This window comes from Corylus avellana, chromosome 9 (genome assembly GCF_965113065.1).
Source record: "Corylus avellana chromosome 9, dhCorAvel1.hap1.2, whole genome shotgun sequence".
Taxonomy (NCBI): Eukaryota; Viridiplantae; Streptophyta; class Magnoliopsida; order Fagales; family Betulaceae; genus Corylus; species Corylus avellana.
The window spans coordinates 16,185,968-16,199,456 of NC_142498.1; the positions used below are offsets into that span (position 1 = coordinate 16,185,968).

General features: G+C 36.9%; 2 protein-coding genes across 2 annotated transcripts; both read left to right on the top strand.

The window, feature by feature from the left end:
* Positions 1-1,302: 1,302 nt before the first annotated feature.
* On the top strand, positions 1,303-7,888 carry LOC132190270 (xylose isomerase family protein). Its single transcript, XM_059605208.2, has 21 exons — positions 1,303-1,411; positions 1,760-1,843; positions 1,954-2,058; positions 3,200-3,274; positions 3,346-3,475; positions 3,572-3,663; positions 3,895-3,945; positions 4,579-4,655; positions 4,738-4,792; positions 4,911-5,012; positions 5,207-5,258; positions 5,493-5,538; positions 5,619-5,674; positions 6,008-6,059; positions 6,183-6,262; positions 6,362-6,432; positions 6,532-6,572; positions 6,706-6,805; positions 6,928-6,999; positions 7,082-7,159; positions 7,573-7,888. Exons 2-21 carry the CDS (start codon positions 1,778-1,780, stop codon positions 7,606-7,608), a joined length of 1,437 nt encoding a protein of 478 aa, XP_059461191.1. The 5' UTR covers positions 1,303-1,411; positions 1,760-1,777; the 3' UTR covers positions 7,609-7,888.
* A 2,440-nt stretch (positions 7,889-10,328) lies between these two features.
* On the top strand, positions 10,329-13,161 carry LOC132189994 (uncharacterized protein At4g14100). Its single transcript, XM_059604858.2, has 2 exons — positions 10,329-10,923; positions 12,793-13,161. The coding sequence occupies exons 1-2, from the start codon at positions 10,446-10,448 to the stop codon at positions 12,945-12,947; spliced, it is 633 nt and encodes a 210-aa protein (XP_059460841.2). The 5' UTR covers positions 10,329-10,445; the 3' UTR covers positions 12,948-13,161.
* Positions 13,162-13,489: the final 328 nt, after the last annotated feature.

Below are 13,489 nucleotides of genomic sequence, written 5' to 3' on the forward strand. Positions count from 1 at the left end.
AAGAGAGAGTCGATTGAGAGAGAGCATCGACTTCGAAATTTGAGAGAGTTTCAGATTTGAGGGAGAGTTGACTTCCAGATCTAAGAGAGATGTTACTGCACAATAATTGATGAACAATATAAAATCGAAAAGAAAGAGATTAAGAGAGAGATTAATTGACGTTCACTCCGCTCCCACACCGATGTCGAAGCCAGAGCATCGTTTGAGAGAGAGAGAGAGAGAGAGAGAAAGCGTCAATGAGTGAGAGAGTGCATCGGCGTCTTCTAAGAGACATTTTTGGAGCCAGTCCATCGATGCCGGTGACTTTCACCGTCCGAGAGGGAGAGAGTGGTCTGAGTTCTTTCACCGTGTAAGTTTTTCATTTGATGAGTAATCAAGAGATTAGGTTCTAGTGTTTTCATCCTCTTTTCAAATTTTTATTGAATACTATAAAATGGTTTTTATGGCTCATCTGATTGAAGGTATTCTTGGGTAAAAACATTGTTTTTTTTTTTTTTTTTCTAGTCTTTCCCACTATTTTTTTGAGAAATTATGCCACATCATCAAAAAATCTGTCAATATTTGAAAGAATAATGTTATTTAGTAAATTATTGTAAAATTGTCATATAATTAAGATGATTTGAAATTAAAAATTAATTTTTAATTTTTTTTCATAAGTACTAATCTTAAAGAGGTAGGATACAGCAACAACTTAAACCTAATTTTGGTCAAACTTCTAAACCAACTTTATCATTTTTCAATCTAATCTTAAAACTATTTTTCACTATTACACCACTTCAAATGGATATCGATCATTTATCGACTTTCTTTTGAATATCAATGAGAGTCCAATTAGTAACCAACCAAGATGACCAAGTTTAATAAGAGAACCAATTCATTTAGCTCTTGCTTTTGAATTTAAAAATTAGTTTTCAAATGATATGTCATTATTTAATTAAATTTATTATTTTAAAAAAATTGTCATTAACTCATGAATAATGACAAATCATTTAAAAATGTGTCATTATAACCTTTCTCATTTTGCTTTGTAGTTAATGTCATAGCTGACTCAGACCTCAATCCAATTATCAAAAGTAAATCAATGCCACGTCATCAAAAAGAAAAAGTCAATGCAATCTCTTTGTTGCCGCTATCGGCCAATGATGTTGGTCTATGAGACTATGTCCCTCAACATGTCACTTTAACACGAAATTTGTATCGTTTCCCTTCCTTGTTTATAGGCAATTAGTATGTTTGTAATGTAACAAATCGAAGCCAGTACGCCACGTTTGCATGATATTACGAACTTATCCTCATCCACCGAGAATCGTATATATATATATATACACACACACAGGCATACCAGGGGTGACGGAGGGAGTTGCTTGTTCCAATTGCAATTGTAGCAGAGCCAGATAGCCATTTCCAATCTGTAAGTCTTTTTCTCTTTCTCTTTCCAGTTTTATCGTCTCTTGTGGGTTTTTTTGTTTGTGATTAGAATGATTCTTTTGTGAAGTTTCTAGTGCTAATATTTATCTGAGTGTCGAGTTTGGTGCTTGATGGTCGATTTTAGTGACAACCCATGTTTTTATATGCTGTGTTGATTATGCCTCATCCCCAAAATTCTTCCTTTATGTGAGTCTGGGTGTGTGCGGGAGGTTCTCTGTGTTAATTTGTTTATGGGTGATTCCGGAAGTGCGCATGTGTTGACTGTATGCTAGGGTCTGTGTTTTTTGATTACCTGACGATTGGCTTACTTTTTTGTTACTGTGACTTGCAGAGGCGTTCGCATGAGACTATGAAAATGAAGGCTGGGGAGATTTTGTTGCTTCTTCTTTGTTTGAATGTCGTTTCCTTTGGAGTGGTAAAGAATTTCTTTGTGTTTTGTATTCCTGCATTTATGTAGTTATTTTCTAAATGATATCCAACTGAATCTTCTTCTCTTAATTTGGGGTTGGTTCATATTTCATGCAGATTGCTAATCCACCAACATGCCCTGCTGATATTGGTAAGGAATGTAGTGATTCAGGTGAATGGGAAGGGGAATTCTTTCCTGGGATTCCAAAGATCAACTATGAGGTGGGGATTGTTCTGTGCCATCTGTCCGAGTCATGTAAAATATGTTTCATTTTCTGACTTCGTCTACCATCCGTACCCGGCTAAAACATTGGGGGGCCCTAAATTTTCAAAATTCTCAAATTTTCTATTTTTTACAAGAAAAATCCCTAAAGATTTATTATTTACCCCAATTCAATATTTTTGGTTCTGCCAGGCACCGTTAAAAAGCATCAAGTGTTCACATTCCATGAAGATGAGCAACTTAAACAAAAACCCTTTATCTAGCATTGGCTGTGAACTAGCATCGGCCTTATTCATACTAAGTAAAATCAGTATTTCCCACTTCCCTTGAGAAGAACTAAATCTTCTGCAGCATGGGTAGATGAATCCACGATAGTACACCATCAATCACTTTGCTTTTAAAGATCACCGTCTTCTGAAAATTGTAGTGATCTTCTTCACAAACCAGGCACTGTTGTCTGTTCAAAGTGGAACCAAATCTATATATTATTAAAAAAGATATTTTTTTGAAGTTGGTTTGTTCATATTTTTGAAGTGGTTTGCTCTTCGAAGGTAATGGAAATTGGTTGGAATATAACTATACTTACGGACCACTAGCACAAAAATAACAAATGTAATGTATAACTGCGTTGGTTAAAATAAACCAAAGGACCAAGTGTTTGATGGCTTGTGTGAGGTTATTGTTAATTGTCAATCTATGGTGTGCAGGGGCGGAACTGCTAAGAGGTTTGGGTGTGACTTCAGTCCCCCTAAGCCTCAAAATGTTTCTCGATTTTTTTTTTTTTTTTTGAATATCCCTATATTTATTTTAAAATCAAATTTTTACCCCACCCCCAATTTTTTTTTTTTTTAATTTCCTCCCCCATATCTAAATTTCTAGTTCCACCCTTGATCCGTAGCTTTCTTTGTTTGTCTCACTTCATCTATTTCTCCTAGAATATAGATTTAGGAAAATTTTCTTATCTCAGTGACTGTCTCACTCTACTCTTTGGCAAAGTTTACCATGCATCTTTATTTGTTGTTAATTAATTGTGCCTAAAGTATATCTATTACGGATATAATACAATTTCTTAAAGAAAGGTAAATCTTCATAACTGTGGTACTTAAATATTCGTATGAAATTTTTTTTTTGTCTTTTCAGGGCCCTTCGAGCAAGAATCCTCTTGCATTTAAATGGTACAATGCAGAGGAGGAGATTCTTGGGAAGAAAATGAAGGTCAGTTTTAATTTGTAATATCATTTGACCTTTTTCAAGCAATTTCTTACAAAATATTTTTGTGGCAACAGGATTGGATGCGATTTAGCGTTGCATTTTGGCACACATTTCGTGGGACTGGTGGCGACCCATTTGGTGCACCTACAAAGTATTGGCCTTGGGAAGATGGTACAAATTCATTGGCTATGGCCAAGAGAAGAAGTAAGACAGCTCTATTAGTCCAATTTTCTGAACTTTGGCATTGATAGTGTACAAGTGGAACTAATAGGAGTTTTTATCTTTTTATGCGGAAAACAGTGAGAGCCAATTTTGAGTTCATAAACAAGGTTGGGGTCGATTGGTGGTGCTTCCATGACAGGGATATAGCCCCAGATGGAAAAACCCTGGAGGTGAGTCTTCTTTAAGGTCATTGTTCTGATCACCTTCATTTATACTAGTTTAGATTTGGAGGACAGAAGTGTAGGAGGTGAAATTGTGTTCCATTCTGAATCCAATACATGGACTCAAGAAGCAGCTTTTGTGAAAATTTTGCATTTTTGTTTTGTTTCTACTTTGTTGATAATATAAACTGTTTTGTCTATAGGGTTAATTAATCGTTGGCATTGTTATCTTTGTAACAGGAAAGTAATGCAAACTTGGATGAAGTAGTGGCCCTTGCTAAGAAGCTTCAGGTAATTTATATGGATGAACTGGCAAATGGGCATGTCAATAACTATGATGTAAATCGCACCATACATGCATAATTTACTGGGTCTAAGTAAGGATCAAGTGCCTCCTGACTCTCTGAGGAAGACATGTATCCAGACTACCTTTTTCTTCTTTTTATAATTTGGGTGCATTTACTCATTGACCAAGTAAAACCCTTAATTATTTAAGCATGTGCATTAAAGGAAGTTTGTCATTTATTCTTTAGGTGTAAATAAGAATTTTGTTACATGGGCTTAAACACATGACTTCCATTTTCCCTAATCACTAGAACCAATAAAAAGAAGACTTTTATTGCTACAGGATGAGAGTCTAGATGATGAAGAGTTTTCAGGGATGGTTTGTAATCAAACTAACATTTCTAGTCGTTTTAAACAATGGGGCGCTTTTATTGTACTCCTGAAAAGGAGACCAAGCATTCCAAATCTTTGATGACCTAGATAGTTTTATCCTGGGCCCGTTTGGACAAGAGTATATTACTTCCTTGGTGGTCAACTTAGACCTCTATTCATATTATACTGCAAAACATGCTTTTTTATGTAGCTATTGCACGTAAGAAGTCTGCCTCACTTAAATGCCTCTACTATGTTATGCTTCAGGGAAGCAAGATCCGTCCTTTGTGGGGTACAGCTCAGCTGTTTATGCATCCCCGCTATATGCATGGTGGTGCTACTAGGTAATTTATGCATACCATGAATCTCCTAAGCTAACTGCTCTGTCATTTGTGGACTTGTGCTTCTGTAACTCTTGGTTTACAGCTCTGAATTAGGTGTATATGCATATGCTGCGGCTCAAGTCAAGAAAGCCATGGAGGTGGGTATATGCATGCCATGTTAAGTGCAAAAATTTGGTTGTGTGCACGTGGAACTTAAGCTTCCATTTTTTTTTTTTTTTTACACATTTTAAGTCTTCTGGTTGACACATTCTCCAGGTCACAAATTATTTAGGTGGAGAGAATTATGTGTTTTGGGGTGGCCGTGAAGGTTATCAGACTCTCTTGAACACAGATATGGGACGAGAGCTGGATCATATGGTGCGTTTAGTTTGGATGTCCTTTGCAAACGTTTGATTTACATGTGTCTTGATTTTAGCTTTTGATAATTCTGTGACCGTCCTAGACATCAAGGGTCTTTACTATTTTCATGTAATCTCTTTTTATATATCTTTGCTCATGGTTTTAATTGTGATGCTTCTTCTCTTATTAAGTTGTCATTTATCTACTCACAGGCAAGGTTCTTTGAGGCTGCTGTTGCTTACAAGAAGAAGATTGGATTCAATGGTACCCTTCTGTTTAATTTATTACAGTGTTCCATGCTAGATCAGTCTTGTGATTATAAAAGAATGAAACCTGTAAATATTAGAATACATTTTTTATCATGTGTTGGGGCAGCTAATATGAGTAGGTTTTTTTTTAATTGAGTTCTTTTGAATTTTTCTTTAACATGTTTGTATTTGTGGCTATGCCATAATTCTATAAGCAACTTGTTTTTCTTCTTCTTCTTGCCCTATTCAGGGACACTGCTCATTGAACCCAAGCCTCAAGAACCTACCAAACATCAGTATGCTTCTTAACTTATCTTTAATTAATTATATTCATTGCATTCTCCTTTATGCTCTAATGTGGTGAATCTGTTGTCAGGTATGACTGGGATGCTGCAACGGCAGCTAATTTCCTTCGAAAGTATGATCTTATAGGTAATTTAAAGTTCACTATTCATAGTCTTCTAATTTTGATTTTTCTTCTTTTTTTCTAATGATAACGTACTACTTTCTTTTTTTTTAATAAGTAACAGACTCTTTTTGATAAGTAAGTAACGATAACATACTACTTTCTAATCTCAGATAAGTTACTTCCATAATGTTATTGTCTTAATCAGTATCTTGATGATCTTAAAAGTGGGTGATATTGCATAATCTGCAGTCCTTGACTAATATTGAATTTTGAGATGGAAGTCCAAAGTGAGTCGTATAGAACATTAATTGATCAACTGTAGCAAATTCATGACCTCATTATCCTGTTTCTTGTAGGAGAATTTAAACTGAACATTGAGTGCAATCATGCCACTCTATCCGGTCACAGGTATGTCATATTTTGTATGTTGAGGACTTTCTATGTAAACTTGTAACTTTTCCGATGGATTAATCAAGCACAAATAAAGGTGTGAACTTCTGCAAACCTGTAATACTTCTGTACGTTGCACAGCTGTCATCATGAGCTTGAAACTGCAAGACTCAATGGTCTGCTGGGAAATATTGATGCAAATACTGGCGACCCGCAGATTGGTATTGGATAGTTATAAACCTAGAACTTTTCTTAAGTTTTCACACAAAAATTATACCAACTGGATGTTTTAATTTGGAACTGTTGTCATTTTGCTACAGGTTGGGATACAGATCAGTTTCTCACAGATATTGGAGAGGCAACTCTTGTTATGCTCAGCGTGGTCAGAAATGTATGTGATAAATGTTTCTCTTTAATTGGTCATTAGAAGAGTCAAATTGTGGTGATCGAAAATGCAATTTCTTGATCGTTGTTATTGCTCCTATCACAGGGTGGATTAGCACCTGGAGGATTCAACTTTGATGCAAAATTGTTAGTCATTTCTTTCCTTTTGATTTTCTTAAATGTGTGCTGATGGTGACATGAGTCCTATGTGTTTTCATGATGGATGAATGAATTGCATTTTACTTGGTTTTAATCATTTTCGTCACTTACTGTTATTTAGACGAAGAGAGAGTACAGATGTTGAAGACTTGTTCATTGCTCATATTTCTGGAATGGATACCCTGGCCCGTGGACTTCGCAATGTTGCCAAGCTGATCGAGGTGATAAATTAATGTTGCTTCTATTTCTTGTCATTGGCTGGCTGCTTCTAATGAATTTATTAGAAAGTTTCTTTTCGCTCTCCTAATAATGAGACTGAATGGTTTTCTTTCATCACACAAAGGATGGTTCTTTAGCGGAGCTCGTTCGCAAGCGATACCAGAGTTTTGACACAGAACTTGGGGCTCAAATAGAGGTAATATGCTTCCATATCCTCCACCCACCCCCTTTTTTTTCAAATTTCTTCAGGGCTAATGCATGGTTGCATCTTTCACTAGGCTGGTAAGGTTGATTTTGAGATGCTTGAGAAGATAGCCTTGGAAAGGGGAGAGCCCAAAGTTCCTTCGGCCAAGCAGGTAATTGGAAGGATAAATTCCTTTTATAGCTTACAGGCTTCTAGTAACGATTATTTCAAAGCTTTCATGGCGCCCTTCACCTTACAACTGCCACATGCATCAACATTAAACATAATAAAGACTAATAACTGATATAGCTTAGCAATGAAAATGGGAGAGAAGCATGAATAGAATTAAAGAATGAAAATTGCCACTCCCCTCAAAGTGTGACTGTAATCAATGTATTTACTTACATAAATTAATAGTAACATTTAGCGCAAAGAAGCATAGTAGGAAACCATCTTGATTATTCTTTTTTTTAGTCATCTTTTGTTTCATGTTTATGTTACTGATGCTCATGGTCCTCTAGTTTGTTGTTATTGCCTAGCTACCAAAATTAGATTTTGACAGAGGGCTTTTGTGCAATGTTGCAGGAACTCGCGGAAATGATTTTCCAATCTGCATTGTAAAGGAACAGCATGCAGCACTAGACGACTAGTTTTTCTCTCTTTTCTTAGGGAATAATACGTAATAGAGATTTAACAATAAGGGACATAAATCATCTCGAAGCTAATCTCATAGTTTCTGCATTATGGAAAGTACATGGGATGTTGATCTTTGTCCTTCCCTCGTTAACCTCGGCATTATATGAGGCCGGTGGGTTCCATACAGGGGTCTCACATTATCTGTTCAAACTACTAGCAATTTAAGCAGGTAATTAACGTGGATCCTTATCTATGTATTGAGCTACGAGATACCTTTTTTTTCTTCTAGGTAATTGCTTTGTACTGTGAGAGGCCTTTATTGATTTCATTGAGTAGAATGTGGAGCATGAAATGGCATGAATAGACTCGAACTTTTTATGGATCATGTTATGCTATAATGATCTTAGCTTATGTGTCTAATCAGGTCGTAAAAGCATATGAAAATCTCCAAATTAAGATATCCTGTCAGAAACTGGTAAGGGCCTACCTGAATATAATATGTATGTTCTGTGCTAGACGTTACTATCACGACCATTTTAGATGGGCTAGAATATTAAGGTGGTTGTCTAAGGTTCCCTAAGAAATAAGGATCTCCTAAAAATAGATATTTTTTTAAGCTAATGATATATTGTTACTTGATAAAAATAACTAGTTACTGCGTAAATAAAAGGGTTACTTGATAAAAATAACTAGTTACTGCGTAAATAAAAGGGTTAATTACTCTTTTTGTACTTGGGTTTTGAGGTTTTTAAATTTTTTCCTCTAGGTTTTAAAACAGGACAAAACTAGTATCTCAGATTTTGAAAAAGACCGAATCACCACCTTCAGTTTGAAAAATTTTATGGGAGCTACCAATGGGGGTGAGCCGGCCACAGTTTGACCTTAGGGTGGCTGAGCCACCCCCGAAGCTGGTCTGGGGGTGGTGGCTCAAGGGCTATGGGGGTGGTTTTGGCCACCCCCTTTTTGGCCCATGAGGGTGGTTTCGACCACCCCCAGGGGGTGGTTCGGCCATTCCCAGACCGGCTTTGGAGGTGGCTAAAGGTCAAACTGGGGGTGGCCGATCACCCCCATAGAATTTTTCAAACTGTAGGTGGTGATTCAGTCTTTTCCAAAATCTGAGGTAGTAGTTTTGTTATGTTTTAAATCCTAGGGGAAAAATTAAAAAACTTCAAAATGTAGGTACCAAAAAAGTTATTAACCCATAAAAATAGAGAGTTCAGCATAAGAGTAAGAAAAGTTCTTTCAAATTTAGAGAGCAAAAAGCTCTCCTCTCTCCTCAAGGGAAGAGAGTCTCAACTTCCTCATCCCCCCCTATCCCTACTTCCTTCTCCCTCCCTTCCTTTCCTACCTCTTCTGAGGAATTCCTTCTTGGAGGCATCACTTGCCTCATCGGAGGCCCTTTCCATTGCTTTTGGCAATTTATCCTTCATCAACAACTTTGTTGTCTCCACTTCTGCAAATGGTCCGGTCACCGTCTCCTCTAACTGTTTGCAGCTTTGGTTTCGCTCCCTTATGGAAATTCTTGGATTTGTTTTTTTTTTTCAAAATCAGATGTACTCATTTCAAGAAGCCAAAGGCTTACACGCGCCACCCCACCATGCTCCTGGCCTTTTCGCTACCAATTGCTGCCAGCAATGTCATTATTCGGCCACCGTGCGCCGAAGTGTGTACAACACGTGTTGATGCGTGGCTTGCATGAAATATTAATGACGAGGTGGTGCAATTAGTCGAAGAATATTTTGGAACCGATTATTTCATATGTATAGCATATCAAACTATTTCTTTATTCAAAGTAGAATTTTTCTTTGGGGGAGTGGTTTGATCTTGTACATGGGGGAGTTTTTTAATGCTGGTGGTCATCATTCAACGGCTTTATCTCAGTTCTTTGCAGTGCTATCCCTACAACATTCATTTAATAGTGGTTGTTGCCTTTTACCGCATAAGACTCTTCACCGAGTTCTTTTGCATTTTATCACCCTCTTGTGCGGCTCTGGAAAATATTCAGCTTGTTTATGGTTTTTCTAGGACCATGGATGAAACCATTGCCTACTGTTTGGTCCTTTTGGACTTATCCGCAATTTCGTTTAGGCTTTGTTGTTGGGGTGCCCATCTGCTTCTTGGTGTTTGATCCTTAAAATTTTTCTTAGTTTTTGTACGATTTCAATTTACTCTATGTTTTTAAATTGTATTATAACATTCCCAACTCAAAAAAGGCTAGATTTGTTAACTAGATAGTCCCAGACTCCCTAAAGCCCATTCACTTCCCTATGTTTAAGGAAAATTTCAAAAAAATCATAAAAAAATACTCACATTAAAAGCCCTAAATACAATCAACAGCAAAGCCCACATTAGTTTCCCAATGCATTGGGAATTGTAGATGCCTAATGTATTATTAAATTATAAAAAATTAATTGTCTCTTCTCTCTCCTTCAATATAGCAACAATTCTCTTTTCTCTCATTCGTCATTGGTTGCAGTAATAAAAAGAAATAGTATTTAATTCATATAGAGAAAAATAAGGAAATTTATTGTGAAGTGTTTATTTTTATTTTTATAAGAAATCAAAAAGTAATTTTATTGTCTAAATTGAGAGAAAATGATTGAAAAGCTGTTTCTAGTGCTATGAGGGGCAAAGGTTATTAATAAAGAACAAATAAAGCACAATTAAATGCAGAACTGAAAAATAAATAAAAAAGAAGCAAAACGGAAAAGTGGCACAGCGTTCACCACTCACTCAGTTGAGCCATCCACCTTATCCCTTCAATTTAAATTCCCAGAGGGAGAAATGGCACAACAACGTTAACTTACAAGAGTGAGCCAGAAATGTTCCTGAAGCTCAACCTGCTATGCCTGGCCTCTTTGATCCTGCCTCTCGTGTGCCCTTCAACGGAATGGCCTCGTTCCACTTCCACCCCAACTCCCTCACCGTGGCCGGAGCAATTTCACGCACTTCTCTACATGAACTTAAGCTCTTCTCAAACCCTCCAAATCACCCACCTCTGGTACGACTGGAGGAAAGGCCGGAACGTTAACATAATCCAGAAGCAACTGGGTGAGCTACAGTATGACGTTGAATGGAACAACGGCACGTCGTTTTACTATACGCTAGGCGCACAGGGGGCATGCGAGATTATGTATTTCGAGGTGGGCATTCCCCGGCCTGATTTTCTTGACGGAGCTGATTATCTGGGAACAACGGTCACGGATGGGTTTCTGTGCAACGTGTGGGAGAAGGTGGATTTTATTTGGTACTACGAGGATGTCCTCACTGGGAGGCCTGTTCGGTGGGATTTCTATGATGGTAATTACTGCTCCATTTTATTTTGTTGCAAATTAAGTTTTTTATTTTTCTTACTTGATTAATTACAATTGTAGCTATAACCGTAAAGCCGATCGGTGGCTACCGGCCCAGTAGCGGGAGAGATAATTCTGATACTTAAGTTAGAATAGTTTAAAAGAAAGATTTGAATGCACTGAGTAAGAAATTTTAGCCTAGGGCCAAAAGTTTCCTTTTACCTCGCATGAACTTACCTTTTATACTGTTCCTGCGGTAATTGCCTTCGTGTCACGTTTCAGCCTAATAGGTTATTCTCTACAATAGCCTAGGTTTAAGCATCTCGTCCTAATTAAGAAAGTGTGATAGCTATATTTGTACTATTATCTCAAAATGATTAATCAATTTGGAGTTTGCATAAAATTTCTTATAAAGTTCAGTTTCATCTAGTAACTATACAATATGACTTAACACTCATGATTATCTTTATAAACTACTTGTTCTATGTGAACTACTTCTTATCTGCCCTATATGGGATCGGGGTGTTCCATCATATCTTCTCAATTAGAAGTGTATTTGGCACAGAGGGGCTAAGCACGAACTTACCTTTTGATTGTTCCTACAATAATTGCCTTCGTGTCACACTTCAGCCAAATCGTGGGTTATTCCCACAATAGCCTAGCTTTAAGCATCTCACATCTCCTCAATTAGAAATGTATTTGGCACAGTTGGTTAAGCACGAACTTACCTTTTGACTGTTCTTGCAATAACTACCTTCTTGTCACGTTTCAGCCTACTCGTGAGTTATTCCTCACAATAGCCTAGGTTTAAGGATTTGAGCATCTCCAGCAGAGTAGTTAAGTGGTTCATAATAGCTAAATATGAGCACTTTTTCTTCTCCAACAAATTAGCTTCGGAGCAAGTAAACTACATATTTTGCTAGTGAAGTTGCTATTCACTGTAACACGATGTTCAAATTTTTTAATATTTTTTCTCTCTTTTCTCTCTCTCTCTCTCAACGTTTCTCTCTTCTCTCCCTCCCTCAACGGCCTGGTTCAGCACAACCTTCCTTGGTCCTTTGGAGACTCACTTTCTCCAACAAGAAAGTTCATCTACACTCCGTTTTTGTTGAGACGCTTGCAATATTGGTTCCCATTGTTATCGCAATTCATTCTCATTTCTCAACATTATTGGAATTGTTATTGTTTTGATGCCATCCTCTCTACCCCTAGTGGATTTTAGACCAAGAGAGCATGACCCAAGAGGGCATGGATTTCTCGACTGCTTTGACCCAAAAGGTTATGGTTGGTAATATAAATCATACCAAGGAGATGAGGAAGGGGTTCATATAATAGATGAGAATTGGTAAATGCGTCATATAATGAATGAAGACTAGAAAAAGAAAATAATAATGAAAGATTAAAAAATAATATTTTAAAAAAGTAAAGAATAAAATAAAGAATCTATTGGAGTTGGCATTAAAAAATAAGTAACTAAAATAGATAATTGTGCTTTTTAATTAGATAGAATACCTCTTACTACTGAGATGCTCGAAGTGTATTTGGCACAGCATGGGGTTAAGCATGATTATTTGGCTTGGAGCATAATTTACTGTTATTGGGGTGGATTCCCCGCTACGTATGCCGACGACCAATTTTGTAGCTTTTGCATATGAATTTTGTGGGTCGTGTGGGCCTGTCGGCCCAATTCCCAACAAATCATATTGGAGATTTATTGGGAACCACAATATCCAAATTTAACAAGAAGAGAAAAATTTTCTGCTCCCGATCAATGAAGATATAAATGTTTGCATGGCGTCTTGGCGCTACCATAACCTGCTGGCTTCTTCAAACTATATTATAAATCTGAGTTTTGGTGTGGCAATTCATTATGTAGGCATATCTACACACGTGATTACATTCGAGGTTGGTGCAGTACTGCAAGATTCATTGACGCAAGCACCTTCTTACTGTTTCAGTCAGGAAAGAGAGAAATTGTTGAATGCAGATCGTGCTTTTAAGGAAGGTGGCCATCGTTATTTTCTGGTGTAGATGTGAAGAATGGCATTTCATTTGTATACATGCCAGCCTGACCTCTTTTAGCATGTCAGGCATACAATATTGGTCTTGGTGTTTAGCTTTTGCAGACCTCTTGTAAAGAAGTGATATATATATATATGCAGAAGAGACAGATAGATCTCTGTAATTCTATACCATATCAAAATTTTAAGTATGTTTAATCTGAGTTGCTTTGAGTAGCCTATAGGGATCCGATCTTTATCGAATTAAATACACACATATTTTGTCTACGTAACTTAGTAGACTGTTATACGATTGACATATAACTGGACTGACATGATAATAAAATTCAGTCATTGGTATTTTCTTTTTTCTTTACGAGTGTTGATCTAACGGCTAATTTTTATTTACACATCGTCAAATTGTATGACAATTGTATAATAGTCTATTAAATAACATTTTCTTGCATGCTTCTTTTATTTATCTGGTAAGTTAGTATTCTATACTTCTCAAGCTGCTTCAATGGCGGAAAACCATACTAGTTGGCTCCACTAGGCAAGTAAGTAAGGGTGTTC

Bases quoted from the DNA above. Each gene is read 5' to 3' on its own strand.
- LOC132190270 (XM_059605208.2), top strand. From the start codon at position 1,778: ATGAAAATGAAGGCTGGGGAGATTTTGTTGCTTCTTCTTTGTTTGAAT. The intron at 3,946-4,578 runs GTAATTTATATG...GTTATGCTTCAG, and splicing joins CCCTTGCTAAGAAGCTTCAG to GGAAGCAAGATCCGTCCTTT. The intron at 6,433-6,531 runs GTATGTGATAAA...CTCCTATCACAG, and splicing joins TGCTCAGCGTGGTCAGAAAT to GGTGGATTAGCACCTGGAGG.
- LOC132189994 (XM_059604858.2), top strand. From the start codon at position 10,446: ATGTTCCTGAAGCTCAACCTGCTATGCCTGGCCTCTTTGATCCTGCCT. The intron at 10,924-12,792 runs GTAATTACTGCT...TTCATTATGTAG, and splicing joins TCGGTGGGATTTCTATGATG to GCATATCTACACACGTGATT.